This window comes from Gorilla gorilla, chromosome 3 (genome assembly GCF_029281585.2).
Source record: "Gorilla gorilla gorilla isolate KB3781 chromosome 3, NHGRI_mGorGor1-v2.1_pri, whole genome shotgun sequence".
NCBI lineage: Eukaryota > Metazoa > Chordata > Mammalia > Primates > Hominidae > Gorilla > Gorilla gorilla.
This window is the reverse complement of record NC_073227.2, coordinates 11812627-11833164: the sequence shown is the minus strand read 5'-3', so window position 1 is coordinate 11833164 and position 20538 is coordinate 11812627. Positions and strand designations below refer to the sequence as shown.

At 57.9% G+C, this 20538-nt stretch overlaps 1 protein-coding gene and 1 long non-coding RNA gene across 2 annotated transcripts; one reads left to right on the top strand and one right to left on the bottom strand.

The window, feature by feature from the left end:
- Positions 1–5739: 5739 nt before the first annotated feature.
- MSANTD1 (Myb/SANT DNA binding domain containing 1) lies at positions 5740–13223 on the bottom strand. Its single transcript, XM_004038354.5, has 3 exons — positions 12813–13223; positions 8877–9152; positions 5740–6631 (listed from the first exon to the last, which is right to left on the bottom strand). Exons 1-3 carry the CDS (start codon positions 13130–13132, stop codon positions 6391–6393), a joined length of 837 nt encoding a protein of 278 aa, XP_004038402.1. The 5' UTR covers positions 13133–13223; the 3' UTR covers positions 5740–6390.
- A 308-nt stretch (positions 13224–13531) lies between these two features.
- Positions 13532–18497, top strand: LOC129532939 (uncharacterized). The gene is made up of 2 exons (XR_008678899.2): positions 13532–13885; positions 17686–18497. It is a non-coding gene; the product is annotated as an uncharacterized lncRNA (long non-coding RNA).
- Positions 18498–20538: the final 2041 nt, after the last annotated feature.

Sequence of the window (20538 nt, the reverse complement as noted above, 5' to 3'; positions counted from 1 at the left end):
AGCCAAGGCCTGTGCCAGTCCAACCATTCTATCCTCCCCTAGGCCAGGATGCCTCCTGAGCACCCCTCACCCACCTCCCAGGCTCCACGCCACGCCTGACCCTCCCTGCTCCGGGACTCTCTTGTCCCAGCAGAAAACAGGGTGTCCCTGTCCAGGCCCACCTCGCCCTCAGAGCCAGATCCCACCTAGACATCCCAGTGCTCAGGTGAGGGCGCCCCTCCCACTCCATCCGCTCACATGACATTTTCTGAAGGCATTCTCTGTCACCCCACGGCTCCAATCCCCCTAGAGCCTTATTTCCCTGGAAAGCACCTCTCTTCTAACATACTAGACACTTATGTGTTTATTGTTGGTCTAGCCCCACCCTCAACTCGAAACCCTGTAAAGACAAAGATTTGTATCTGCTTTCCACCTGACTCTATCCCCAGTGCCTACAAGACAGCAGGGAGTCCCTCTGGGTCCTCTTGGGGGCATGGTTCCCACACGCTGTCTGTGATGACGCCACCCAGTCACACAGAGGGCCCTTTGTGTGACAGCGCCCGTGCGTCCACCAATCGCCAGTGAGCCAGCTCCGGGTACCGGGCAAGGACAGACGAGGCTCGCTCAGGTCACCTGTGTGCCCGCTCCAGCATTCAGGCAGTGGTTCTCAGGTCTCGGCCTGTGGGTCCACAAGGGTCCCTGAGGTTGCAGCTGCTTTCATCATAGTCTGATGATCACGGGGTCTTCACGGGGTCTTCACCGAGCTGACGTGTGCACTGATGTGGCAAGACCTGAGCAGGAATGCAGGCAGGCCCCGAGCCCTGGTGCAGCCCTGAGGGGTTTTCGCACTGCACAGCTGCAGTGTGAAACGCCGGTCACTTCCAAATGTCCATGATAGAGTGAAAATGGTTGAGTGTGTGAGGTCTTGACCCCTGGGTCCACGTCTTTTCAACGCCCTGCCTGAGGAATTGGAAGGCGCGCCTGCCCCACGTCCACGCTGAGGAAATGCAGGTGTGCAATGGGCTGAGCTGCCATCTGGATCTGGAACACACGTATGGAGCACACTTTTTACTCAAAAAAAGGATGTTCAAAAACTCTGGTTGTTCAGCCTTGGGTGTCCTGGCAGACTTTTTTTTTTTTTGGAAAACGAACAAAGTGAGCCTGTCTCATTCAAAGAAAATAGCTGACAGCATTTGTTACCAATGATAAAATTCAAGCTTTCATGCAAAAATCAGAATTCTGAAAAACACCACCATGAGTTCACCACCTTTCCAACTGAAAGACTTTTCTAAGATTGGTGATATCACCAAAAGTGATTTTAAAACACTGATTAAGGAACTGTGTCAGCATTTGGAATATCCGCATAACTTAGTGAACCAAAGGCCCAGCGTGTGAGGTCACAGAGGCATGATGGACAGAGTCCTTGAAGCACAAGACGGACCAACAGATTCTCCTGAAATGAAGTAGAAGTTCATTGATAGGGTATCAGATTCCGCACACAACCAGCCAGTAAAAAACGACCACCTGTCAGCCGGGTGCAGTGGCTCACGCCTGTAATCCCAGCACTCTGGGAGGCCGAGGTGGGTGGATCACGATGTCAGGAGATCGAGACCATCCTGGCTAACACGGTGAAACCCCATCTCTACTAAAAATACAAAAAATTAGCCGGGTGTGGTGGCGGGCGCCTGTAGTCCCAGCTACTCAGGAGGCTGAGGCAGGAGAGTGGCGTGAACCCAGAAGGCAGAGCTTGCAGTGAACCCAGGAGCTGGAGCTTGCAGTGAGCTGAGATCGCGCCACTGCACTCCAGCCTGAGAGACAGAGCGGGACTCCGTCTCAAAAAAAAAAAAACAAACCACCACCTGTCCAGTGTTGGAATAGGATCACGGAAGAATATACCGATTATTTGCAAAGGTTATTAAAATGTTACTTTTCTTTTCAAATACATATCTGGGTAAGAATTAGATTCTCCATTCACTCCTATACTTCACAACCAAAACACCCCCACAGTGGACGGACCCGGAGCCTGATGAGAGGCCAGCGGGCTTCTCTTAAGCCAGAGATTTACGACGATGTAAAACTATGCCACACTTCTCCTGAAAACTTTTTGTTTTGGAAAATATATTTTTCATACAATTGTTATTTATGTTAATATGTCATGGGTTTATTGCTATTTTGAAATGAATACATGTTTTCCAAAGGTCTCAGGTTTAATTTCTAATAAGGTATTCTAATGTGTATTAATATTGGTCATTAGAACTCACATAAGCAAAAGTTCTTTGGCACTTTTAATGAATTTTATTTTATTTTATTTTTATTTATTTATTATTTTTTTTGAGACAGAGTCTCGCTCTGCTGCCCAGGCTGGAGTGTAGTAGTGTGATCTCAGCTCACTGCAAGCTCTACCTCCTGGGTTCATGCCATTCTCCTGGCTCAGCCTCCCAAGTACCTGGGACTACAGGCACCTGCCACCACGCCCGGCTAATTTTTTGTATTTTTAGTAGAGACGGGGTTTCACCGTGTTAGCCAGGATGGTCTCAACGTCCTGACCTCGTGATCCGCCTGTCTTGGCCTCCCAAAGTGCTGGGATTACAGGTGTGAGCCACCGCACCTGGCCCACTTTTAATGATTTTTAAGAGCGTTGAGGGGTCCTCAGACCAGTTTGAGGACGGCTGTCGCTGGGTGGCCTGTCTAGGAGTGGCACTGCCCAGAGGAAATGCGTTTCTTCAGCTTTAGGAGGAGACACCAAATTGCTCCTGGAAGCGGCTGCACCACATCCCACCAGCAACGCAGGAGTCTCCATTTCCCGACGTTCGTCCTGGCCTCCAGCAGCCACATGATCTCAGTCTGCGGTTCCAACTCCCCGACTCCGAGGGAGGCCGAGCGGTCTTCTCACGCTGACTGGCCTTGGACTTTTGGCCCCGTTCTTTTTTCATATGAATTTAAACATCATCGTGTCCATGTCAAAACCAAGAAGTGATATTATTGAGACTATGTTTGGAATGACATTAATAAAATGATGACATTGACTTTGGAGCTTTCGGGAGTGTGCTAAGTTTCTCCAGCGCTCAGGTATTATTTAGATTTTTCAGTAAGACTGCATAGTTCTCTTCAGTATAGGTCCTGTTCCTTCTGGGTTAAATTCATTCCAACTCTGAATGGGATATTTCTTCATCCTCATTTTCAACAAGTTTAAGCTGGTTTAAAGAGCTCCCAGTCTTTTGTACATTTGGCTTTCTGGGTATACAAAAATGAAATCTGAAAACAAAGGTAACTCTACTTTCTTCATTTCTTCTCCTGCTTATTTTATTTATCTTTTTTTAATTTTTTTTTTTGAGACCGCGTTTCACTGTCACCCAGGCTGGAGTGCAGTGGTGAAATCTCAGCTCACTGCAACCTCTGCCTCCCGGGTTCAAGCGATTCTCCTGCCTCAGCCTCCCAAGTAGCTGGGATTACAGGCATGCACCACCACGCCCAGCTAATTTTGTATTTTTAGTAATGACCAGGTTTCTCCATGTTGGTCAGGCTGGTCTTGAACTCCTGACCTCAGAGGATCCGCCCGCCTCGGCCTCCCAAAGTGCTGGGATTACAGGCATGAGCCACCGTGCCCGGCTTTTGTTTATTTATCTTAATGCATTAGCTAAAAACGTCAAAGCAACATGAAATACTACAGGCGAAAAGCAAGCACATCTGCCTGGCTCCTCATTCTAGTTTTCAATGTTAACATGCTGCTTTGCTGAATCTTATCAAATATTTTAGCAATGGCTGAGATCATTTTTTTCTCCTTAACAGACAAACAACTAAGGAAGAAATCAGAAAGTTGTAAAGGACATGCTGCTGATGAAAGGCACCAACCCCAAGAGATTCTACAGCTGAGTTCTGCTGACCCGAGACGATGCTGCTCCAGCCTGGAGAAGGACGGGCAGCACCTGCCCCTTCTCTAAGGTGGTGGAAGGGCATGAATCACTGACTGATTAGAGAGGGCAAGAAGAAAACAGACCAAACCACTTCTAACCCAAGCACAGCAGCGACTCGCGGTGTGCCGTCCCAGATGCCTGGCAGTTACTGAAGTACCGGTGCGTCATGGCTGACTCTAGAGCGGTCTCAGGGTGAAGAAGTCGCTACATCATTTAGAACCTCCATCTGTTACGTCTTGTGGGAGCGTCCAGCCTAACCTTTCTGCCAGGGCCGCGGGCACCCTTCCCTCTCGAGGGCTTGTGACTGGCTCCCTGTTGGGAGGCTGGGGAACCCCACACTGGCTCCATGGGAGCTGCTAGCCAGCCTCAGTGGTCAGCAGCTGGGGGCAGGTGCCTGTGTCATGGCTGGGTTCCCAGCATCTAGGGTGGCACAGGTGTCCAGTGGGAGCCCAGTGTGTTTGTTAAGCAAATGATTTCTTGGGTGGTGTCTTGCCTACAAGGTGGGTGGGTCCCTGAGCTGGAAACTGGCTAGAGCAAAAGCTCCCAAAACTCAGGCCCGCATCAGGAGATGTGCCCTCATCCTCTGTCCTCCTGGGGCCACCCTTCCTTCTGCTTCTCGGCAGGTGCTGTGGCAGCCACACTGGCTTGCAAGAGCTGGCTCTGTGCATCTCTTCCCAACCACAGGGTCAGCGGCGTCATCTGGCAGCTGGAAACTGGCACCGTAGCGCTGGCTGCTGCTCCCTCCTCCCACCACTGCCGCCGCTCCTTATACCCTCAAGACACTCTGCCTCTCATCCCACAGCAACATGGGCCGAGTCCTCGGCACACAGGCTCTGGGGAGATGGCTGAGGAGGGTGGGAGCTCCAGGACCCTCAGAGTGAAGTGAATCCTGCTTGCCCAGCTCCCCTTTGGGCTCCACAGAACACGCCGGCCTCTCCTTCACACAGGCAGGCCGAGGGCACCCTCCACACCACCATGGTCCACAGGCTGGCCCCACACCCAGTGGAGCCCAAGCCGCTCTCTTGCCTGGCTGACCTCAAGACCCCCTAGAGGGTAGGATGAGCTGCTGCTGCTTGTCGCAGGATGACTGCAGCACTGCCTGGCAGGATGCCTGCCGCCACGCCTGCCTCCGCACCTGTCTCCATGGCCTGCTCGCTTGGCAGCCAGAGGGAGATTTTTCTGAACCCTGAGTCAAACCATGCTGTTCACCTGCTGAGCCACCTGCCAACAACCTTCTATTTGGGCAGCGACTTGCCTAATTCTAGGAGGTGACTCAAACACACCTGGCCCCAGCCTCCTTTGCAGCCAGGGCAACCAGACGCCCGAGTCCCGGCCAAGGAGGCTCATAGAGAATTCAGCTTTGGGAAAGCTGGAGCTTCTAGAAAGAGTTTGAAACTGGTGGAAGGGCCGGCAGTGAGGTGAGCTTGCAGCTGTGGCCGCTCCACCATCCCCCTGTCCCCCAACGATGTCAGACCCAGAGCTGCACTGGCCAAAAGACTCCCACTAAGCTTGAAAAGCATGAACACTCCTCCCCACGGGCTGCACAGGCCTCCGTGGCCTGGCTGCTGGCCACCAGCCTCCTAGCTGCTTCTGGGCTTGCTCCAGTGTCCTCTGCCTCTGGGCCTTCGCACTGGCCGTTCCCTGTGTGGCCACTGTTCCCAGCTCCATGTATGTCTGCCTCTGTGTCCTCAGGCCAACCCCTCCCTTCCAGCACTTATCACAACCTGCAACCATTTCTCTACTGACCCATGTGTCTTCCCCGCATGGGAGCATAAGCTCCAAGAGGCCAGGGCCTTTGTGTCATCCACCATGACATCTCCAGAGCCCAGAACACTCAACAGGGCTGTGCATGTGAGCAGGTGTTACGACTTTTATTAGTGTCATTGCTAAGGAGGCAGTGGAAACACCTGATGCTCCAAACAGAGCTGAATAAAAGCCTCCTGGAAGGTCCCTGGGGTTTTCATCAGGCGTCAGAGGCTATTTAAGGAGAGACGCAGAGGTCCTGGTGAGGGAGGACACAGGGTTCCCTTTAGGAGAGAGCTCCCCCAGCTCCAGCCTGCCCCGACCCGTTTCCATCTGCTTTCATTTTCAGGATCCATCAATCAGGGCATCCTCACCAAGCCAGCAACAGCAAACTGTGCGTTCCAGGCAAGAATGAAAAAGTATACGTTTAATATCAAAGCCACGTCAAGTATCATTGATAGTAACGACACTGGAGAGTGGCTATAGGACGTTCTTACTCAGAGTGAACCCCGGAGGCCCGGGCCTGTGTCCGAGGAAGGGCATTCATGCTGGAGACTGGAGCCTCACGGTCCCCAGGGCCTGGGGGTTCCTCAAAACACCCCTCAGAAGGGACATCCTGCCAGAGGCCAGGTGGAAGGCGGTCTCCGCTCGCGGGGCGGCCCCCTTGCCCGCCTGGCCTGAGTGGCCTGCCCTGGGTGGCCCGAGCAGCACCACCAGCAGCCCAGCCCCGCCGCCACCGCCGCTGCCTGCTGGCCTAGACGCTGGACTTGGTGATGATCCTCTCCAGCAGACTCATCATGCGCTCCTGCAGCTGCAGGCTCTGCACCTGCAGGATGTGCTGCTGGTCCAGCACGCGGCGCACCTCGCGGCAGGTCTCCTCCACCGCGCGGCTCAGCCGGCGCTGCTCCTCCACCATGGCCTCCAGCAGCCGCAGCTGCTTCTTCTGCAGGTGGCAGCTCTGCACCTTGCGCTTCTTCACCGGCCGCTCCTCAGACCTGGAAGGACAGTGCCGGCTGTGGACGTGCTGGCCACAGAGCCTGGGAACACCGGGGGCCTCATCGGACCCTCCCGACGATCCTACTGGGCAAATGGGGAAACTGAGGCCCCAGGGAGTCAGGTCACTTACTCAGGGTCTCATATTCCATGTGCAAAGGAGGGGCCAGAACCCACCCCCTTTGACAGAAAGTAACAGGGGTGGCCGGGCGTGGAGGCTTATGCCTGTAATCCCAGCACTTTGGGAGGCTGAGGCAGGTGGATCACCTGAGGTCAGGAGTTCAAGACCAGCCTGGCCAACATGGTGAAACCCCAACTCTACTAAAAATACAAAAATTAGCCAGGCGTTGTGGCGGGCGCCTGTAATCCCAGCTACTCGGGAGGCTGAGGCAGGAGAATCGCTTGAACCCATGAGGCGGAGGTTGCAGTGAGCCGAGATCGCGCCACTGCTCTCTGCACAAGAGCGAGACTCCGTCTCAAAAAAAAAAAAAAAAAAAAGAAAAGGAAAGAAAGAGAGGCCACAGGCATTGCCGTCCTTTGCGACTAGCGGATGACCCCAATGACCAGGGTCCCAGGACAATCCACACCCCTTCCGTCTGGAAAGGGTGGGATGTTCTGGGCTGCAGAGGGGCACATCCTGCCAGGGAGCACCCCTCACCCACCAAACTGGGCAGGTGGGGGCTCAGCCCCAGTTGGGGGCCAGGGGTGGAGAGACCACCCCCAGGGAGAGATGAAGGCAGGGGTGGGGGGTGCTGGGTAGTGCAGAGTACTCAGGACCCCTGTAGGGAAGCCAAGACCACCAGCCCCACCCGGCCTTAGGCAGATGGGGAAACTGAGGTCCCAGAAGGAAGGGCCTGAGATGTGAGCCCCATTATCTCCCGGCGGCCTAGAAATGGAGCCAGCACTCCTTGGTAGAGAGGCAGAAGGACAGGCACCTAGAGGGTGTGGGGCCCACAAGAGGCCTGGGCTCTCTCCCCAGGACCTCGGAGCTCTGGTAGAGGTGGCGAGTAAAGGCAGTCCAGCCCTGTGGGCGCCTCCTGAGAGCTCTGCTGCTGGGGTAGGGGCCACCCGTGGTCTCAGCAGACCTCACTGAAGGGCAGGGAGCTGCCAAAACCCACAGACCCCAAGGCCCTGCTCCAGTGCCTGCTCATCCCTGGCCCACACTCTGCTCTGAGCTGAGAGGGTACAGCCAACCTCAGGGACATGAGATCCGCGCTTTGGGCCTGATCAGGGAGGGCAGCCCCCACGCCCCAGCCCTGTGCAAGGCCCCAGGCAGCTGAGTCTGAGAACTGGGCTCAGTCCACGGGAACAACAGCCATAAATCTCAGGCCTCCTGCTGGTTCCTTCTAGCTGCCAGCAAAAGCGTTTTTGTCTCAGGTCTTCAATGAGAAATCCTGAGTCAAGCAGCGGCCCCCGGCATGAGAGGGACCCTCCTCGGAGACGCCTTCCTCACCCCACCTCCTGTCAGAAAGACTTGTCAGAAAGACTTGAAGACCAGGGCAGGGGAGAAGCTGTGACTCAAATCCACAGTCTTCCTGTTCTTGCCTCCAAATGGCCAACTTCTATTTTACCTTGAAAGCCCACCCCAAATGTCCCCTCCTCAAAAGCACCTTCTCTGGGCTCCCCAGGCCCACCCCGCAGGTGTCTGTCCTGCATGCTGCCTGGCTCCCGACTGCCCTGTGAGCATGTTGCAGGCACAGTCACGCGGCCAGCACAGGCCTGGTCTGAGGTGTGGGATGGATGGCAGAGGGGACGGGTCATGCCCACGGCAACACGTGATGAGGTGCAGCCCGACACCCTCCCCAGCGCTGAGAGGGCAGCTAGCCTGTGAGGGTGGGGTCCGTGTGGGCTAAGGGAGGCCAGGGGGCGCATTCTGGGGTCTGGGGCTTGGTCTCCCTCCGTGTGCCGGGCCCCGTGCTGCGTCTTCTCTCCTGTGATGCTCCCAGCCACCCTCTGAGAAAGGTACTGATTTATCCCCATTTTATAGGAGGGAGACTGAGGCCAGAGAAGTCAAGGAACTTTCCGTGCAGCTCAAAAGTGATGGAGCTGGGAGACAAACTCGGTCTGCCTGTGGACACTAAAGCCCTCCCTGGTCTGAGGCCGCCTGTCCCTGGAGGCGCTGCCCGCAGCCACGGCCTCTGCAACCACTGTGGCCGCCGCCGCCGGCCTCGCCACTCCCAGTCCCTTTCTCTAAATGGTGGGGGCTGAGACACCCCAGGGCAGGGGAAGGACAAGCAGACACACTACCTGAACTTAAGGGACAGTAAGCTGGAGGAGCTGTCGGAGCGATCATCCTCGAAGCGGCCTTCGTAGGAGCACTGGTTATACGGGAAGTACAGAGGGGTGGACTTAGCGGGCGGCGACAGGGACGCCTCGGTCTGGGACGTGGAGGGCCCCGGCGGCTGGCTGTCCGGCAGTTTGCCATCACAGGACTCGGGGACCTTGGCCAGAATCCCATCAATGGCTAGGTAATAGGGCCAGTCGGGCGGGGCGGACTCGCTATCTGTCATGCATTTTAATTTCCTGAAACGAGAGACACAAGAGCCAAGGGTGAGAAACAGAGCTGGCCCAGCCCCTGTCCTGCCCGGCCTCAGCAGAGGGGCGCGCCACGCCGGCACAGGCAGAAGCCGCTCTCGGCTGGCAAGGGCCTCCCCAGCAAAATCGGCCAGGCTCCAGGGTCAAGATGGCATTGGACTTAGAAAGAAGCTGGGCTTCAGGACCTACACGGGCTCAGATGTTAAAAAGGAAGCACACGTCCCAGTATTACTAAGGTTATCTGTGCATGCTGGGACCTTGGGGCTGGTCCTATTGCTTTTCCCTTGCTTTTCTATAGTTTCTAGACTCTCTGCAATGAGCAAATACTGCTTTTTAAATAAGTCATTTTGAAAGGTAGAGTAATAAGGTATTATTGTAATAATAAGGTATTATAAGATACATAAACATAGTGATAATATTTTGTAATATAATAACTGTGTTGTTCAGGAGAGAATGCCTCAGGGAGCGACAGCCACTGGCATTAGAGCACAGGCTTCAGTGTCCACAGCCCTGAGTCAGTATTTCATCTCCACACTTTGCTGTGTGACTTTGGGCAGGTTCATTCACCTCTCTGAGCCTCTATTTTTATATGAATGACATAGGGATGATCAAAGTAAGCCCCTCCCCCAGCTACAGGGCAGATTTAATAAAGCAAACAGCAGGCTGGGCTCCCATGCCATTCTTAGTTGAACCTACAGTCTGGGCAGGAGCCTAGATCCAGCGCTACAACCTGCAACCTGCCCAGAGGCCCTGGGGTGGGCCAGATGGGCCCCTTCCCACACTGCCTGATGCCTCATTACCACTGGGACCCCCTGCACCCACCTACTCCTGCAGACAGGTCCTGCCCTGAGAGGCTAAGTCCCCAGGCCTCCCCTGGGCCTCGGCTGCCCTCTGGGAGGTCAAGGCAGGAGACACAGGGCTCCATGGCGGCCAGACAGCTCTGGCCAGGCCAGGGAAGAAGCCACAAGGTGGGGGTGGGGCAGGGGCATCTCTGCCTCACTGGACCCAGTACCTCCTAAGGCCCAGTGCCCACTCCCCACTCTGCCTTTGAGCAACAGAGTGCCCCAAGGCCGGGCTCCAAACCCACCCTGTGCTCGGAGTGGGTGTCTCCTCTCTCCTACTCTTGCTACCTGCCAGGGTGTGGCCATTGGCCGTTGGAAACAATAAGCTGGATTCTGAATGAGGTGCCCCCAGCAAACAGGCACAGCCAGATGGTGAGCAGGGGCTGCTGCCCAGGGTGGCACGTGGCTGTGAAGACACCAGCACAGAGCGTGTGAGGGCAGGTGCTGGGTGCCCATCCCTAACCTCTGCCCCAGGCTTCTCTCTCTGCCCTACTTGAGCCAGCCCGCTCTTTGGAGAAACGAGAAAAGGCCTATTCTCAGCGTAGGAGGCCCCCAAACTGTACTTCAACAAACCACGCTCCACAGAACCAGCCACCCTCTCAGGCTCCTTCAGCCCAACAGCCTTAATATATAAAGAGCTCTTGTAAAAAAAAGAAAAAAGAAAAAAAAAAAGAAAAGCCTCTGCTATGGGGAGACTGCGGGTATAAAGAAAAAGGACAAAGATCGAGTCACCCAGCCGCAGCTTCCTCTGCTAAGGACTATGTGGCCCTGGGCAAGTCCCTCTCATGCTCTGGGCCTCAGCTTCCCCCTCCGTGAACTAAGGCTGACTGTGGCAGCTCTGAGGGGCTGCGGTGTGGAAGTGCTTCATCAGCCGTGACGTGCGGTGCACCGGCGCAGCCCTTGGCCAGCCCAGACCGCAGGGTCTGGAGTGGAGGCCCCCACTCTGCTGCACCCTCATCTCCCAGCCTCCAGGAATGGAGACAGAAACCCTCCCCTGGGACTCTGAAGAGGCTTTCAGCATAAATAATGAATAACCTGGCCAGACACCAACCAGAGCCAGCCAGGGAGGCGGTGCTCGTGAATTCCTGAGTCAGAGGGGAGCCTGCTGGAACAGTCGTGGCCACCTCCCACCACCCTCTGCGCCCCTTCCTCACCAGGTGCCTGAGCAGGACTAGGAGGCCACGGGAACAGTGGGGCCGCAGGCAGCTGCCTGTGTCCACCGAGCCTCTGAAGATACCCAGGCTCACACCTCAGCCCTCACGTCGCAAGCCAGCAGCTCAAACCCAACATCCGTCATGCTCAGCACCCTAGGTCCCGGCTTTGGGGCCTGCCTAGGGGCCTTTGGGCAGGGCCAGGCCCCGGACCCCTCCTTCAAGGCTCAGAAAAAATCAAATCAATGCAACTGAAAGCGGAGACCCCACAGGCTGGCGGTCTGTCCGGGGCCTTGCTGGGCCTCTTCCCGGCTCCCACCAGGGCCGGGGACTGGGGCTCCCCTTCTGCTGTGCTGGAGGCCGGCTCCTCGCCTGCGGGGGGCAGTGGGGGTGGCCTCTCCCACAAGTGGCTCAGGTGCTCCCAGCCTCTCTGCCCCAGGCTCACCTGCCTGACCCGGAGGTGGAGCAGCTGAGTGAGGCCACTCCCATCCTGGAAGCTGACAGGCTCTCCGGCAGCCCCAGGCCCAGCCCTGTCCAGGCCACCCACAGGGCCGGGTGCTCTCTGCTGCCATTCTACCCCTGCAGCTTCCAGCTCTTGCTGCCACCCTCGCTCCGTGCAAGACCCTCCCCACACCCAAAACCATCACCCCACACCTGTGACCTTCACCGCACACCTATGACCTTCACACCCTGCAAGACCCTCACCGCACCTGTGACCTTGCCTGTGCCTGAGACCTTTACCCCACCATGACCCCTGCCCACCCGGGACCCTGTCCTAATGGGCTGGGGACCCACGCACTTTAAGATGCTGGGTGTGTGGTACCACACCTGTCCCCTCCTAGACGCCAGCGCCTCCCTGGCCGGGTGGTCCCCTCCGGCCTTCCCTGCAGGTCGCCAGGGCAGGAAGGGCCCACCTGCCATGTGGCAGGAGCAGAGGTGGGGCCAGGCCGGGAGCCCCCACACTGAGAGTCCCGGGCCAGGGCAGGCCTCCACCTCTTTCTTCTTCACACAGTAAGCCCCACCCATGCGCTGGCCGGTCCTGCACCTCACCTGGTGATTTCTGGAAATACCCCACCGTGACCCTAGGGCCAGCCCCAGTGGGGCTCACGGGCTCATGGCAGAGGCTCAGTGGATGCTCCAAGTCGCAGAGCACTGAGCCTCCTTCTCACTTGCAGTCTCAATTTCCCCAATGACACAGTAGGCCCCTGAAACCCCTGCTGAGCTTGGGAGCTTGGTGGTGGGGAGGGCACTGGCAGCCGCCGCCTCCCTATGGGGAAGGAGGGTGTGAGGTCAGTGGGCACCACCATGAGTGTTGCTGCCTCCGAGGGACAGTGCCCAGACCGCCCATACGTCCTGGGAGCCATCCTGGCCTCTGCCCAGCACCAGCCCCACCCCTGCTCCCCTCAGCTCTTAGACTGGTTTCCTGCCCTTGCTGGGCCTCAGTTTCCCCACTTCCCCAATGGAAGGCTGCACACACGGTTTCCGTGGGCCCCGTCTCACCCCGTGGGGTTCTGCCCATACCCGGCCAGAGGAGACCGACAGGCAGGCCAGGACCCCACACATCGTCCCGACTCAGAGCTCCAAGAAAGTCAGGAGCGGCCCGCCACGCCCGGGCCCGCCCGTCCTGGTGGGGCCCACACTGCGCGCTCGCCCACCTGTACTGGAAGGTCATGTTGGTGATCTTGATCTTGATCTCCTCGCCCAGCCTGCGCTCGCCGGTCATCTCGAAGAGCTTGCTGGCCATCTTCTCGTACACCTTGGCGTTGCGCTTGGTCTGCTTGAGCTCGTCGAAGAACTCCTCCCAGACCAGCATGAGGCCGCGCATCTCGGCGTCCGTCCAGTTGCGGGCCCGCCGGTGCTTCTCCGCCTGGGGAGACACGAGGTAGCCGGGCCCGTCGGCCGCCGCCATGCCGGAGGCGCCTGTGGGGTGAGAGAGCGCGCTCAGCGAGGCCCCCGGCCCGGCCCCACGCACCATGGGCGGGAGGCGCCGCTCACGCTCGCTCGAAGGCAGCTCCACGCTCAAAATGGGGCCTACATCTGACAGGCAGGAATTTAGTTAAAAGCTTTTAAACGGGAAACGTCATTTTGATGTCACGTTTCCATAGCAACAGAGCAACTGCATAAGCTACAACAACAGAAACCTTTTAACTGAAAGCACGGGAATCAGGGCCGCACTGACGGGCCATCAATATTGCAGCGAGCGGGCCAGGCCCAAACCCAGCGGCCCGGCTCCCGGCCCTGCCTCTCACCGCCGCCCAGGCGGATCGGCCCCCAGTTCAGTGCCGCCCCGGCTCACGCAGGCCAAGAGGGGGCCTCGGGTGGGAACAGGCAAGGAGAAAGGGGGCAAAAGGTGGGAGAAACAGAGAGGACGGGAGACGAGGAGGCTGAGTCCCCCAACGCTGGCCACTGGCCCTGGTGGGGGTCCTGGGCTGTGGGACCCTTAAGCTCCCTCAGAAGGCCCCTGCCAGGCTGAACTGGGGCTGGGCCCCGGGGCTCCTGGGTGTCCTGGTCCTGGGGTCCTCGGGCTGGGCCCTCACAAGAACCCCAAACCCCCACCCTTGGCTCCTTTTGCTTCTCTTGCTCCAGCCCCCAGGCGCCCTGGGCCTTAGGTCTGTGGACACTGGAAGCCCGGGTTGGTCAGAGCCAGGCCCTGCCCAGAGGTGCAGACACAGGGTACACAGACACGGGCCTCTGGCACCGGCCGGTGAGGACAGCAGTGATGGCAAAGGTGAGCTCTGTTTGAGACACAGGAGGGAATCAGCCCAGCAAGCCAGGGGGAGGCCACGGGGCACTCCTGGGAAGAGCCACGGGCATGGCAGGGCACAGTCTGGGTACGCAGGGAGCTGATGGGCAGCCAGATTCGGCACAGCGTGCGGAGACGGGGCTCGAGGCCCAGGCTGTGGGGCAGGCCCCTGTGGGGCTGAGGGACTGAGATGCCCCCAGGCTGGCCGGGGGACCGCAGCCTGCTGAGAGCCCCAGATACAGCAGAACCGGAGCGTGTGGCCTGGGGGTTCTGCCCGGAGAAGTGCCGCCCAAGGGCATCGGCACCCGAAACATAACACATGCATGTCAGGCAGGGCTCTGTGGAGCCCATGGCACCTGTGCAGCATGGGCCGTGCCGGGCGCGGTGCCCAGGCTAAATGCCACTGTGGTCAGCAGAGGGACAGCGGGCACCCCCCTGCCCTCCTCAGGCCTGATCAACTGCAGGAGACTCTCAGGTGTGGGCTGCCCCAGGAAGGGCAGCTGAGCCTGGAATGAGGAGGCATCTCGGTCTCTGCCCGCTGCCCCTGCTGTCCTCTGAGGCACCTTGGAGGTGGGACCGAGGCTCTCAGGGGAATGACAGGGCAGGGGCATGGCGGGGGTGCCCAGCCCCACTGTAGGTGCCCAGCATAGGGAAGGCGACCTGGGGCTCCTTCTTGCCCGCAGTCAGGATAGGAAGTGTATGGGGAGGGCCCCAGGAATGTGTGAGGAACTCAGAGGGGTCTCTGCACACCCTACACTGGGTCCCTGGTCAAGGCCTGGCCCTACCATCAGCCCCATGAGACTAGTCCAGCCCCTTCCATCTGGGCCTCAGGAGACATCATCCCTACTGCCTGGCACTGGGGCATGGGAGGGGGCCCACAAGGTCTCCACTCTACTAAGGTCAGCCCTCCGTGCTGGGGGCTGGCACAGAGAGCTCTGTGGAGTGCCTGCAGATGAAGGAGTGACTAGAAGGCCCACCTCCTCTAGGAAGCCCTGGCTCCTCAGGAACAGGGTTCGGCCCTCCCCGGTGAGGTCAGGGACCGGTCCGAATGCCCTTTCCGTAGCCATGACTCCAAGGGCAGAGGTGGGGCTGGCTCCCAGCATCTCTTGGCATCTCCCGGCACAAGGGGTAAGCAGAAAGGCATGGGGTCCCAGCAGTGGTTCTGGGTGCAGCTCTAGCAACTCAGCATGGACCTTAGTCATGTCCTCCCCACTAACCTGTTTCCTCACCTCTACAACAGGGGTAACAGGATCTCACTATATCACCCAGCATGGTGCTGGCTAAGGGGGCACAGCCCTCCCAGAACCCTGGGGAGGTCATGGGGCCCCTACATGCCCTCTACCCCCTTCCGCAAATCCACCTTGGAGCTGCTGGGGACGGCGTCAGGCCTACTGTCCTGGCTGAAGGGGCAGCTGCTGGCCAGTGGACACCACCACTACTGCCGGGGGCCCCCACCTGACGGCTCTAGAGGAGGCACCTACACCCCTGCCTGCCCGAGTTCCAGTGGGCGCAGGGAGGCAGGGCCCTGCCTGGCAGGGTGCCACCCCACACCCACACCATCCTCCAGGCAGCATTCCCAGGGTAAAAGGCTCAACTCCAACCCTCTCTTCCCAGGCTCAGTGCACATGGGAGGCCCTGGACAGGGCAAGCTCCGTGGCCTTTCCTGAGGCAGAGCCCTCACACTGACCTCCAATGTGAGGACAAGAACCGGGCAGGCAGCAGATGGCAGCGCCAGGCACCCAGCTGCTCCTGCCTGGGAGGGTCCCCACATCTGTCCCCTGCTGGGGAGGGGCTCCTACCTTGGCAAAGCTGCATGGCCTGCTGGGACCCTCAGTCGCTACGGGGTCTCCTAGGGCCAGAGGCTGGTCAACCAGCAGCACCTGAGGGAGAAGGGGCAGGTCAGGCCTCGGCACGAGCTGTCCCTGGTGCAGACCTGGGACATGGGCGGCGCCCTGCTGGGCTCAGGCTAGACGCATGCTCCCTAGGCCTCCATCCCTTCTAAATAATGAGGCTTGGCCCAACTAGACTCTCATCCCGCTCAGCATTTCTGGGTGGATTTTCTGCCCTGCCTGACAGGCCAGCAGGACATGGGGACTGACCAAGGGTGGGGGCAGCAGGGCTCCCAAACACAGAAGCCCAGAGAGGAGGTGGGCATCCTACCGATGGGCACCTTCCAGGAGCAGCAGTGGTGAGCACAGCCTGTGCAGATGGGTGGGGATTTGGCAGCTGAGGGGTTCAGGGCTTGGGTGAAGGCAGAGAACCACGTGGAGTCCTGGGCCCAGATCACAGGGGCCCCTGGGCAGGCTCCGGAGCCTGGACTTCCCCAGAGCAATTGGGGCCAGGAGGGGAAGGATGTGGCCAACACTGCTGCCGCTGGGGCAGGGTAGAAGGTTGGGCGGGTAGGCTGTCCAGAGGGTACAGGGGCCAGGATCCACCTCAGAACCAGCCTGTCCTAGCAGTTTTGGGGGTAGCTGCCTGACCAAGCACGGAGGGCAGGGGCCTGTGCACACAAGGGGAACCCAGACCCACAACTTCAGCCCTCTGCCTCCAGTGATGCCCCGACCCTGACCTCACAGGTCCACGGGGCCCATCCAGGGCCCAGACACCCCCGACCAGGACACTTGGAGGCCTGGTGTAGGGTGGAGAAAGCCAGCCACACTGGCGGGGCCCCCCAGAGGATGTGGCTGCAACAGGACTGGGTCCTCCGGGTGGCTCAAGCCACTTGCCCAACAGGCAGCCAGGCTGCTGGGGCTGCAGAGCCTGGGGGACCCGCAAGGGATGCCCACATGGTTTCCCAAAAGAGGTCCTGGTGATGACACAAGGCCGGGTCCACCTCTACCCACGGACATTGTCACGGTGCTCATGGACCAGACTCGTGGGCTCGCGGAGGATGCCTTTCCTCGGGCCCCACTGCAGGCTTCCCTGGGGGGTGCACCCCACACCCCCAGGAACGGGGCTTCCTCTGTCCTCTGTTGGCTGTGTCACATCACGTGGAGGCAAGGCCCCCCTACCCGGTCCCTTGTGTGGCGGCTCCACCCGGTACTCACCTCACCCTGGCTACTTCCCTCATCTGACTTACAGTGCTCCACGCACCACACAGGGGAAGCGACTTCCAGATCCTAACAAAGCCAGTAGCAGCCAAAATCAAATACCACCGAAGGCACAGAGCACAGCTCGGCAAGGGGACAGGGTGTGCTCTCCGATGAGGAAGAGGAAGGCTGTGCTGAGGGCAGCTCTGCCGTGGCATGGGGAGGGACTGCAAAGCCCATTCACGAGGGGTTCGCCGCTGCTTCCCACTGGACCCCGGCCCCTCTTCTTTCTGAAATTACCAGCCATGCCAGGTGTGCTCAGTGTGCCAGGCTGTCCACACCTGGACCAGGGAGAAGGGGGTGCTCCATTTCTCTGAAGTGACCAGAACTTAGGTAGCTCTGAAGGGAGAGGCCACTGGGGGGCCCTGGAGCGGTGTCACCTATGAGGAGACAGATTTAGGGAGCTCAAGTGGCATGCCCCGCCCCAAATGCTTTAGGCCTGTCCACCACATCCCTCCGGCAAACTGATCCCTATCCCTGCTCAGAGAAAGGGGGCCCCCGCACGTGCCTAAGAGGAGCAGGCAGCAGGAGCTGGCCCCTTGGCTGACTGGCCCCCGTCTCTCCTGGCACAGACAGCAGAGCAAGGAAAGAATGGGTGGACGACCCCTGCCAATTAGCCAGAACCAGACGGGACCTCAGCAAACACTGACTAAATACCCTGCACCAGAAGAAGCCACAGGGTTTTTGTTCTTGCAGGTTGGTAAGACATCTGCATCCCAAGATGACTACACCACCGATCACCAAGGCTTCCGAGAGGCTCGTCCGGAGCTTAGAAGCATCCCCGCTGGGCTGAGCAGAGGCTTCTTGGAGTAGGCGCTGGTTCAGACAGGACAAACAAGCTAGAATAGACGGGGCAGGCCCTGCGGACACACAGCAGCCCGGGCCACACCAGAGGTGGGATGCGCCAACTGCTTTGGGGGTTACTTGGGAGCAGCTGGGCCAGGGACACAGGTGTCAATGGCCAAGGAGGTGGGAGGGTGGTGGGCCCTGTGAGAACACAGCTCTAGTCTCTGTGCTGGGCCTGATGACCTGCTTCAGTGCCATGGGCCAAGTCCTGAGGCTTGTGTATGTCATATAAGCTTATGATGTCACTTGACCATGAAGGCTCCAGCAGCTCCAGCAGCTCCCACAGCTCCCATCTGCAGGGCAGGAAGACCACCTGTACTGTGGTTTGGGAAGGCCCTTGCAGAAGCACCCAGCCAGGCCCATGCCCTGGGGCCACTTCCTCATCCCTGGCTACAGAAAACACGGGGCCTGTCCCTGCTGGCAGCTGCCTGGGGGACCCTCCATAATGCCAGATGTTAGCTGGTGGGACAGTTTCTGCCCCTGCTGGAGAAGCACTTAGGAGACTGCTTCCTAAGACTCCAGCTCAGCAAGGTCTAGGTTCTCATGAAGCAAAGCAAGCCTCACACAGCAACAACTGATGGTTTCCATTTTTTCCTTTAATTTGGATGTACAATGTTTGCAGCAGTTAAAAAAAATTAAATATACATCTCTCGTCAGTCCTTCCCTTTGCTCTCAGAAGCAGTCAGGTCTGGGTGGGGCTCCGGGACTCGCCCATCACAGCCCTGCTGGCTCCAGGGGAGCTCAAGCTCAGCTGACAGTCCCTCTGACCACGGCGCAAAGCAGTGAGACCTGGACAAGGAGGCCCCACTTGGGTCAGAGCCCACCCTCCGTAGGCAGGTCCACGTTGGCCGTGATCCTCCAAGGCTGGCAGTTACCACCCAGATTGCAGGGGGAGACTCCGCTCTTAGAAACAACTGAGGGGAAGGCGTTCCTTTGACTGCACCAGAGCATGACAGGCACATGGGGGAAGAGCGGCCCCTGAACCTTCCAGGTTGCCTTCAGTTGTCATGCAGCATTCTGAGCGGCTCCCTCCTTCCCAGGAGGCCCAGGCCCGGCAAGCGAGTGTCCTCTTCTCGTCTGAGCCATCCTGAGCTCTCCAAGGTCCCTCAGCAGCTCTCAAGATCTTCCTTCTTCTCACTCCCACACGTGGCCCCTCTGGAGGACAGCTCCAAGTCTACCCTGGCCAGCAGCTGTGGTCCCGGGTCCTCCCCGCAGAGGGAGGAAGAGGGGGAGGGACAAAGCCCGATGAGGATGTCTGCTGGGAAGGATGCTCACAGGTAGCAAGAGAAGCCTGACTCCACCCACCAGACACACAGAACTAACCTCACTCCACCCTGCAATGGGAGGAAGTTCCACCTGCCAGGCGGCCACAAACCGAATTATTGCTGTTTACTATCCGTCCCGAGCTCCACGTGGGGCTCATCTCAGCTCCAAGACGAGGAGCTGTTCATTGGCTCCAAGGGCTCTGAAATGACCCCCTCCATGAAGATGGGGGCGAGGGGTGTCCTCTAGGGCACAGGGCCTTCTCAGATGCTACATTCTGGGTGTCTGGAGGGGGTTCAGCTTCACATTTTCCCCCGAAAGGACACAGGCGCTGGCAGAAATGAGGGTGGACAGTAACAAAGAGCACTTGGCAGCTGGAAACATCACCTACATAGACTCAGCTGGGCCCGCAGCGGAAGGGAGGCACATTTTGGGAAAGAAACACGCTTCAGTGCATTGCCAAACAATTCTACCCTGGTTTCATTAAAATCTTTCCTGATGTTACCAGCAGGAAAACAAAAGCAATCTCCCCACAGCCCACCCCCAAAACTTGACAACCAAATTAATCACATTTTCAACAAAATTTGGATAATACGATGGGTGCTTGCCATAGATTTTTAGGAACATGATGAAGTCTTCCTCCTTTCTGCAGAGAGTTGATATGGAGACCATCTTCTCCAGTGGGATCCTAGTGTGCAATGAATGAGCCCTGCCCTGACCATGTCCCACGCCTGCATGTCCGTCACGCGGCTAACTTGACCTGGCAGGTCTAAGGAAAGTCAACTTCCAGGAAGAACCGACATGGGCACTCTTAGAGGCCATGCATCTCTGTCTTGAGATGTGTGTGTATAAAATTATAGATGTGTCTATATGCACATGCACGGATACTTTATGTATATGCGTGGGTGAAGTCATTTTTACTAATGAGCTCATATTCATCTCCGGAGCACACAGGCAGGTCTTTGGGGGTGGGGGACACCTACTGCCAGAGCGGGGTGTTCTGAGCCCCTTGCTAAGGACTGGTTTAGATCACATCGTAAACAAGAGGAAGACAAACTCTATGTTGAGCCCAGCGATATGCATTCCAAGGGAATGGCTCTGTTTTACATTCACAGTGTTATTTCTTACAAATGTAAACATCTAGCCAGGAACAACATCTGGCCTGTGATACTGCTGTCTCAGAGCTGCTGACATAACCTGCGGGGGAGGCGGGAGGCGGGTGGGGAGCAGCAACAGTTCTGAGAACTTTCCCCTCGTTCCCAAACCTTCTAGCGGGCTTTCCAGGAAAAAGCTAGGATGAGAAACAGGAGCCCCCAAGCAATACGGAAGAATGGTGATTTTCTTACGTGTTATAATTCAGTAGCTTCCCTTAAGGGCCTCCTCAAATATTGGACCCCTTTCTACCGCTCCTGCTGCCCCGCCACGAGGACGAGGTGGTCT